Below are 9,871 nucleotides of genomic sequence, written 5' to 3' on the forward strand. Positions count from 1 at the left end.
GTTAAGCAACAGTATTAGGAATTTTAAAATACCGAAATTTTCTTGAGTAAGTTTCGGTATCTCAAATAACCTTCATGTTATTATAGAGATTTATTGTTATTTCATCGTCCTTAATCCGATGGTCTTCATGACACTTTTTTGGACAAATGCACAAGACAGATGACATCCGGAGCAGTAATCTTCCCCTTCTCTCTACGCCACTGACCGTTACCATCGAAATATATCGTTCAAATACAATCCATTTGTACGCAATAAACATTCATCGCATTTCATTTGATAAGCGGGGATGCACGAACAGAAACTATGGGTTGCCGAACACTGTAGGATTCGTTCCTCGTCACAAGGAATGTCGTGTTGGGTGAATCCCTCAAAACGCTCGAAAAGCGATAATGACGGGGCGGAGCCAGAAATCGAATCGAGACGCTGATCAAAGGGATGGAACCTCTCAGCATTGTACATGTACAGTTCGGTAATTGTGTTTAAAAATTCATCGTCTGCATATATATATTTCGAATGTAATTTCAATTTATAAACATCTGAATTGTGATTACAAGATTTTTGTCAATACTCTACAGTAGATTCTCCTACAACGAGATTAATAAACCGCGTATTGAGGACTACACGTTATACAGACATTTTATAACTAAATCATCAACTAGGTACTCTTTTGTAAATGAATTTGCCGAACAGCGAGATTCCCTATAATGAGTATTCACACAAAGCGAACCTTCTAATTTCGTTGTAGAAGAGTCTACTGTATAATGTTTCATTCATGAATGTAGACGGTAGTTTTGCAATCGGGAACCAACTATCATTTATCTGATTTCAAGTACTTAATTGAAAACTCATCATACAAAGTTAATCATATGCAATATTTTGCACGTTAGACTAATTATAATGCTGTCTTTTTTCAAAAATTAAGTATAACATTATTTTTTTGTTAATGATTTGCAAAAAGCACTAAAAAGGAATTCTATAGTTCCTTATTTCAAAACTGCCTTAGATGTAAAAGAATTAATACTGTCATGGTGGAAATATTCTGGGATCAATTTCTTGGTAAGTAGAACAGTTCTTTAATTTCCTCGTGACCCAACTTAAACTAAAAATTCTCATAACATTTTCTTTTCTATATCCCTTTCGTTTACAATCAAAATAAAGAGAACTGTTTTAACTTTAAATATTTTATTAAAATTAACTGATAAATTGAATCTCGTCTTTTTTTGTATTTCTAATTTTTTGCATTTGTTATTGGAACGGAATTTTTCCGGTTAAAAAAAAAAAGATTATTGTGATAGGTTCAGAAATGCGTGATCTAATGTTTCTAATAGAATCTATTTCCTACTATATTTAACCAATAACAATAATGGAGAATAGCTCATTAGCTAAGTATGGTTATTTATTAATGAATTTAATTAACGAATTTTTTTTATCAAGGCCGATTGTGTAAGTTTAATGTGTCATTTTCTTTAAGAAATATGTGGATCTCATTATATTGAGCAAAAACTCATGTGATGCGAAAGAATGTCTTAACTATTACTTTTAAATTTTTACATTTAATTGTTTTTAATTAAAATATCTATAATCTCCATAAACTCTTAGCTTTCTACTAGCAATGAATTGCAAGAGTATTTTTGCGGTTTGGCTTGTTAAACAGAATAAAGCAAAAAATTTCATAAATATTTTGAATAATCCATTTTCATTTGAAAAATTCCTAATTATGCATCATCTTTACTCAGATTATCCCATTCACCCATCAATAGTCACGTAGAAATAAATATCAGATGAAAGTGTAGGGAAAAAAAAGCAAGGAATGCTGACAAATCAAAGCTAGATTATCAAATGGAATCCCACGACTTTAGGGGCCCGAAAACGTTATACTTTTCTTTCTTCGTATTATTTTTAGGGTAATCGAATGTGTACCATCATTTGATTTATGACAATCTTGCATCATTCTTAGAACAGAGCATCACTCTTAAATATCCTCCTCTTCCACCTGAAAAAATATTCATTTTCAGATTTGTGAGATTCAATATTTTCTGTAGTTGGCTGACTAATACAAAATATGTTAGAGTATTTAAATTATGTTCAAAAGTTTTAAATTGTTTTAATATTTTGCTTAAAATTATTTTCAAATTAAAAATTTTTTATTCGGGGGTAACTGAATAAAAACAAAATTCTGAAGTTGCAGATTTTACTTCGTTTAGCCATATTTGTTAAACTTGTGCGCAATAATGGTAAGTCTGATATGTGCATCGAATTAATGAATGTTAGTATATAAAGCAAATTAAGTGCATCTTTTAAAACGGAAAAATCACTGAAATATCAATATCTGAAATGTCTTTCGTTACTATGGAAATTTAAATAACATGTCCCAAATAAAGGTTTTCATGTCATTAGGAGGTTAAGTAAATTCATGGATGAAGAGATGAATGACTGTTTATACAGATATTTAAAGCCAATAAAAAGAGTTTGGATATTTAGAAGGAAAAGGAGATCTGTAAATTTGCATTTTCTAAAGGCCCCTACAGAGTTGAATCCGGATCTGTTACGAGCATTGCGATTCTTGGATTCTAAAACCCTCAACGTTTCACTCACGCTTGAGGAAGATTTTTTTTTTTTTTTTTTTTTGACGAAATAAAAAGAGGCGGGGGAGAAGGTTGAAAGGAGGTGTTTACATTTAGCAATAAGGGGAGAACGCAGATTATTTGAGGAAGTAGGAGGCGTAATAACAGCTCATTTTTCAGTGCACCACTCTTCAGCAAAGTGCCATTGTGTAAAAGTGCTAGTCTCAGAATAATGAAAAGAGCAGTGCATAACTCGTAGGCATTTTGGAATCGCAGCTGCAATAAATAGCATAAAAATGGATGTATGAGACTGACAATTTTTTCTAAATGCCTATAAGAAAGGATGAAAGATGCCCTTCAGTCATACCAATGAATGGAAGTGAATTTTATTGCATTAAGAATCAAAGGGAAAAGCTTTTATAAGCTGACTGAATTTGAAGCCTTTTTTTTTCGAACTTGAATTAGGTGGACGATTTTTACGTTTCACTCGAAAAATATAAAATAGGTAATTTTCTATTGTAAATAATGGAGGGCAATAGATTAAGAAATTTCGAATTGGAAACACAATTCGAAAGGTTTAAAGCGCTTGATTCTTATAAATAATGTTCCACTCAAATTTGGAAATAAGCAGAAATTTGTATGCTTAATTCTTTTTTCCTTCTGTTTTTGTCATCACTCATTTGCTGTAAATTTGCATAATTGTGAAAGCCGAAGTTCAGTGATTTTTTTTTGTCTTGTCAGTGATTTTTTTTTGTTTTTTTAATTGTTAAATGATGCAGCGAATAAATGAATGGCAGAAACATAACTGCCAGTGATAAAAATGGAAATTCTTGCTTTTCAATTATATATCGTTTGTATCATGTATATTGAAAGAACATGGTATTTTTGTTATACTAAATATTGAAAAAAGTAATGTTATCTTAAATTATCGCGAGATTTTGATGAATCTCCACATTTTATTTTTGCTTCCCTGGGACATAATACAAAAATTTTTGAGAGGCTATCTTTCTATGAACTTGATCACTCAAAACCTCATCGAGCTGGGTGGATGAAATTGGGACATCCAAGTTTTATAACGAGAATTTTAAATACTTATCTAATTTTGGATCAAATCCATCTAGGATTGTCGTTCTGTGTATTCGTGGATGTGTTTACTTAATAATTCAAAAGCATACGAGAGTAATTTTGTTTGTTTTGTAAACTTAATCAAAATTGTAAATGTCGATAAAATTTTGGAGCCAGTCTATCAAAAGGAAAGAGTCCAAATACGTACTCAATAAAGATAAATACAAAATGCATCATTTTGTTTACCTATACTGGACAGTATTCCAGCTTTTTTCCCCCCCATAGAAAATTATGATCTTTATTTGGGTATCCTATTTCCTAATGAGTTGATATGCCAAAGGGAAAAGTAATGACTGAGAAATTGAAAATTTTTACAGCTATCAACATAAAGGCATGAGAGAATGAATTATAAACTACGAAAATATTGGGAATGTTGAATACCTAGAATGTGACAATAGACGCCTGGTCTTGGTCTACTCACGACGACTTGCCTACCTACCTTAAAGGGTTAAGACCTTGAAGGTCGCCGGGGAGAGAATCGTTATTTATTGAAAGGCATACAGTCATCACAGAATATGGGCGATAAATAAGAGTTCATATATACTATAATTAGTTCATTTGACTAAAATAGAATATTTAAATTAAATAGTTAGTCTCTTGAATTCAGAATTAGTTTGCTAAGTTCAAAAGTACATATAGAAAGTAGTAACACACATAAGCGCATAAATAAAAATTACAATGTCCAAAAGATGGAAGACACAGTATACTGCACAGAATATCAAACTAGACATCTGGTGGTCACTAGTGGCTTGATTAGCATTTTAGAAATCCCTGCGGAAGCAATGAAAATCAAAAAATTTTAGTAAATATAAAATAACAGGGTCATATCGCACACCTAGATCTAAAGGGAGCTAACTCAAAAATCTCAATTTTTGAGTTATGCACACCATTAAATTTCTTATTTCAATACCTACTGACTAGTAAAACAGATTTTAAAATAATCTTCACTATTCGACGCTAGATGGCGATATATGCCCCTTTTGTTGAATTAGCAGGCCTCGCTCCCTCTCCACCGAAACAGGACATGTATAGTTGCAATCAGTATTACAAGCGGAGCGCACGTGGCCGTCGTAAACAAATTGGAGTTATTTTAAGTTGTACCCGTGTTGTCAAAATTTGAAGCAGTATTATTTTGAGTTCTCGCCATTTTGATGGTTAGCGCTGAGTAAATTAATACAACTTTCTGAGTTGAACCAGTATTGCTGGCAGGGAGAGTAAATTTTTTATTTTTATTTAGAATTGTTACCGTATTGTTAGAACATTTTTGAATTTGTAGTTGAGTCTGTTTCGTTGAGTCATTTTTGAAACTCTTATATTTCTTTAAAAAACAAATTAAATTTACTTTTTTGGCTATTGGCGATTGGAGTCTTTTCATCTGAATATAATTTTATTTTCATCCTAGCAATTACATAGTTTGTTCCTTTTTTACTGATCAATTTTTGAGTTAGATCTCTTTAGATGGGCTCCACCAAGTCTAATTTTACAACATCGCTAATGAGATCGAAAATGTTATATTGATGGCTTTTTAAATCTATTTGACGCACAGGATCCTACAATTTAGTGAAATAAACATTTTCTATTTAAGGCAAACACTGAAACGTGGACGGTTTTAATAAATATGGAATTAGGAAGGGAGACAGGCAATATCACTCCTATCATATTTACTCAACATGCAACTCTGGAAGATGACTTGAGGATGTCATCAAGTAGTGATGAAGTCTCATCTACAGAAACTCATGCCGCTTTATCCATGGTTGATAACTCTATTCCGAGCACGTTTAAACAACAAAAGACTGGTGCACCAAACTATTATATTTCACCAATCCGAAGCGATGAAAGTGATATTGACGACTCCGATGAGGATCCTAATTTCCGATTGGTTCACAAAAGTAAGACCCCATCCAAGATCGTACCTCCTATTGCTTCGTTGACTTCGTCAAGCATTAGCAGTAGCAGCTCGAGTTCATCGAAATCTAATAGTTCGTCGGACACCGAAGATGATAGTGAGCAAGTAGACCCTCAAAATGCTACGGTTGCTGGAAATAATTCCCAAAAGACCGAGGAGAGAGAAGAAAAGCGTAGAAAGAGAATACGTAAACCAGCGAAGTGGAAATCGAAAGTCGCAAAAGTGCTAAGAAATTCTGGCAAAGCCTACCAGTCTTTGTAGAAATCAAAGAAACAAGTGCCTAAGAGAAAAGTTGGACCGCCCTGTGGAGAAAAATGTCGGCTAAAACGCAAAGATAAGATCGATGATCGATGAATAGGCAACAGCTCTTTGATGCATTTTGGGGACTCGGCAATCTTGAAAGACAGAGAGAATTTGTAGTACGACACTCGCAACAAATAAAGCCTGATACTCAAGCACACAAGATTTTAGAGCGCTTAGCACCGCCTTTTATTTTGAGGTTAATGGATCCAAAATTAGAGTATGCAAGCCATTTTTCAAATCCACTTTTGACTTTAGCTATAAAGCGATAAAAACAGCACTTTCCAAGAAAACGGAATCGGGAGTTATTGAAGCCGATTTGAGAGGAAAACACGACCATCATCCAACTATTGACCCACAAATTAAACAGAGTGTTATAGATTTTATAAATTCTATTCCAAGGATTGAATCTCACTACTTGAGAGCTCAAACAACCAGACAATTTATTTCAAGTGACAAATCATTGACCGATATCTACAGAGATTATAAACGACTTCGTGAAAGGGATGGGTTACCTGTTGCCACGTCTTCCACATTCAACAGGATATTCAACACCGAATTCAACATTTCTTTTTTTCGTACCGAAAAAAGATCAATGTGATCTGTGCGAAAGGCACAAGAACTCAGACGAAGAAGGAAAGCGCACGTTAAGCCAACAATATGAACAGCATCTGCAAGAAAAAACTTTGGCAAGAATTGAAAAAGAAAATGACAAGAATAGGACAGATGGTACCGTCACAGCAGTTTATGACTTACAAGCCGTATTGCAGATTCCGAAGGGACAAATATCCCTATTCTTTTATAAATCCAGAATCAACTGCCTCAATTTGACTGTCAGCGATTTAAGGGCAAAAGATGTCGTATGCTACTTTTGGGACGAAACCGAAGGAAAGAGAGGAGCTGTTGAAATTGGCAGCTGCATACTTGATTACATTAAATGGCAGGTAGTCCAAAATCCCAATAAAGAAATTGACGTAATTTTCTACACAGACAATTGTGGCGGTCAACAAAAAAATAAGTTTCTGTTGTCTGCATATGCCTACACTGTCAACAAGTTGACAGTTAAGTATATTACTCACAAGTTTTTAATATGCGGTCATTCACAAAATGAAGGTGATAACGTTCATAGTGTGATTGAAAAACAAATTAAAAGATATGTGCAGTCAGGTCCAATCTACATACCAGAGCAATATAAAACTTTGATTGGTACAGCAAAGAAGACGGGAAAACCTTACAAAGTCGTAGAAATGACTCATGATAAGTTTTATGACGTCAAAGCATTGCAAGAATCGTGGGGCACCAATTTCAGTATTGACGAGGAGAAAAATAAAATCAAGTGGCCTGACATTAAGGTTCTTAGAGTTGAAAAAGAACACCCTGAAGAGTTTTTCTACATATTCTTCTATTACTGAGGAAGCTTATAGGAAAGCTTGTGTGCGAAAGAGGGTTCTCCGCGCAAGGAGAACCGGGTCAGATCAATCGTTGTTTTCAATTGGCTTAACACAAGCATACACTGAGAAAATTTCATTGTCGGATGCAAAAAAAAAAAAAAAAGAAAAAGAAAAGACATTCAAGAATTGATTGATAAGAAAGTTATTCCAAAATCCTATTATGATGTTTATTATAAAGGCGTTCTAGGCGATAATAATAATTAACTGCTTTATTGTTATTAATATAATATTTATATTCTTAACTACCTCATTAGATTACAAAGCAAAATATTTTACTAAAAAATGGTTGTGATGAAAAAGTGAGATACCAAAGTTGTTCAGTTATTTAAAAGTAAGTACTCTAAGTATTTGTAATTTCAATAATGATGATCAAAAAAGTGTCATTATTAGTATTTAAATTCATAAGTTTGAAGTTGATTATTACTCATGTGAGCTTTTTGTTTTGTTTAATCTTGTAATATGTATAAAAAAATATGTACTAAAAGTTAAAAATCAAGACTATCTTAGTAGATTATTGTCATGCCCATAGTACACAACGATACTCAAAACTTTATTCAAATAAGTACAAAAACAGTTTTATTGCTATGATTGGTTGACCTCAGAATTTGAGTGTTTTTGAGTTTTAACAGAGTTCTGAGTATCGTTCTGTAATAATGACGTTATTAAAATCTAATACTAAGAATTAACAGAGAAAGGTAATACTTAAATATAAGTCAAATGTGATTTTTGATGTGCATTTAAAATTGTTTTTCATAGAACGTAAGGTTCCTATATTTTTTATGTTGTGTTAAAATCTATAAGAAACTTTTATTTCTTAGTATTACTTTTATAATTAAATGTGACATAAGAGACTGTCATTAGTTAATTTTTATATTATTAATAAAAAATATTGATTGATTTCAGTACTTCTAGTGTTTTCTTGCTAATTTATCTTCCAATATATTCCTACTTCTGGTCCACAGACCACTCTATGAATTGGACTAATTATAAATAATACAAAATGCTATTACATTTTAAATTTATGTTGCCTCTTCAAAAGAGAGCCAACTAAAAACTAAATTCACCAACAAGGGCTCAACTCAAAATAATGAAACAAATATTCATACATTGTTAAGCAATAGGGAAATAACTACAAAAATCTAATTTTCAGCCCCAAAACATGATGAAAACACAAGATTCCTACAATATCTTTCTTCTAGTTGCATATTATAAGCATAAATTTATAAAGAAAACTCCTGCAGTGCATAGGGACGCAGTATCAGTTTTTCGCCTTTTCTGAAAACAGTGCTTTTTTGAGTTAATACCTGTTTAGATCTAGGTGTGCGATATATTTATAGATACATTAATGTGTGATTTATGATAGCGATTGATTTCCGGGACACTTTCGAAAGTTTCATCTAACTTAGCTTTCCTTTTGGAGTTGGTGAGCTTTGTTACGCTTATTGCTTTCATTATTTTTTGTTATAATTTGATTTTTGAAATCCTGGATATTTCTTAATATTAGAAATAAATTAAATGAATAAAAATTCAACTATTCAATACCAATTTCAACTATTTGTTCCCAAAATATTTGACGAATGTATACTTGTGCTAAACTCGCCTCAAAATACCGGTAAAGGAAAGAAAAACATGCGTTATACAATTATTTTCAGTCACTCCAAAGAACTGATGAGTTATACAAAAGCTTTAAGATGTTATATATTTTTGAATTATTAATTTTTTTTATCTTTCACCTGCACCAATATTTGTTATATAATATGTTATTAATTCTTCTTTTTCAATTTAAAAAAAATGAAACTTCGGAGGTTTGTATGCTGGAAGTTGGAGGCTGACTCAAGACTGAGAACACCCAAGTTAATCAACAATTCCTCAGAAAAGTGTTCCCAGTGTGCAGAGGTTTCATCATGATGGAAAATATCTGCCTTAATTTCCTGTTGATACCACATTAAACCTTGACTTTCATCAGTCTAGATCATTGGACAAACCTTCTTCGTTTATGAATGAGCTGAAAAATGTCCAAGGTAAAAAATTTTCATAATTCTAAATTTTCTCTTGTTTTTAATTTACCAATTTTAAATTGTTGCTGTTCTACCATGGTTCTCGTATAATCCGCATACCGATAAATGTGCGAAAAAATTTGACTGATTCTCATACAGTAGAATAAATTGCCCTATATTAAGCTTAAAATTTAATTTATTAGGTTTTCTTATTTTGCCTATCATAAATAACTTTTTTATTGTTACTTTTATAAATAATTTTTATAAAAATTGGCAGTTACAAATACACTAGTCACCTTTAATGACCAGTTGGTTCACGAGGAGTAATACTTCTAAAATTTTCAAATAAATATTTATGTGCCGTTGTCTCTTAATAAGCTTCTTCAGCAAAATATTTTTAAGCTTCAAAATTCGATTTATATAACTCGTACTATTACAGAAGTCTCACGATTTATAAAACATTGTACTATGTATCTCTAATTTTCTGTTAGCTCCCGTAAGATTTAAATTTGAAATGGGAAAGATAAA

General features: G+C 32.1%; 1 protein-coding gene across 1 annotated transcript; it reads left to right on the forward strand.

Moving 5' to 3' along the window:
* The first annotated feature begins 5,307 nt into the window (after positions 1 to 5,307).
* On the forward strand, positions 5,308 to 5,856 carry LOC129985056 (uncharacterized). Its single transcript, XM_056094980.1, has one exon. It carries the CDS (start codon positions 5,308 to 5,310, stop codon positions 5,854 to 5,856), a length of 549 nt encoding a protein of 182 aa, XP_055950955.1.
* Positions 5,857 to 9,871: the final 4,015 nt, after the last annotated feature.

This window comes from Argiope bruennichi, chromosome 9 (genome assembly GCF_947563725.1).
Source record: "Argiope bruennichi chromosome 9, qqArgBrue1.1, whole genome shotgun sequence".
NCBI lineage: Eukaryota > Metazoa > Arthropoda > Arachnida > Araneae > Araneidae > Argiope > Argiope bruennichi.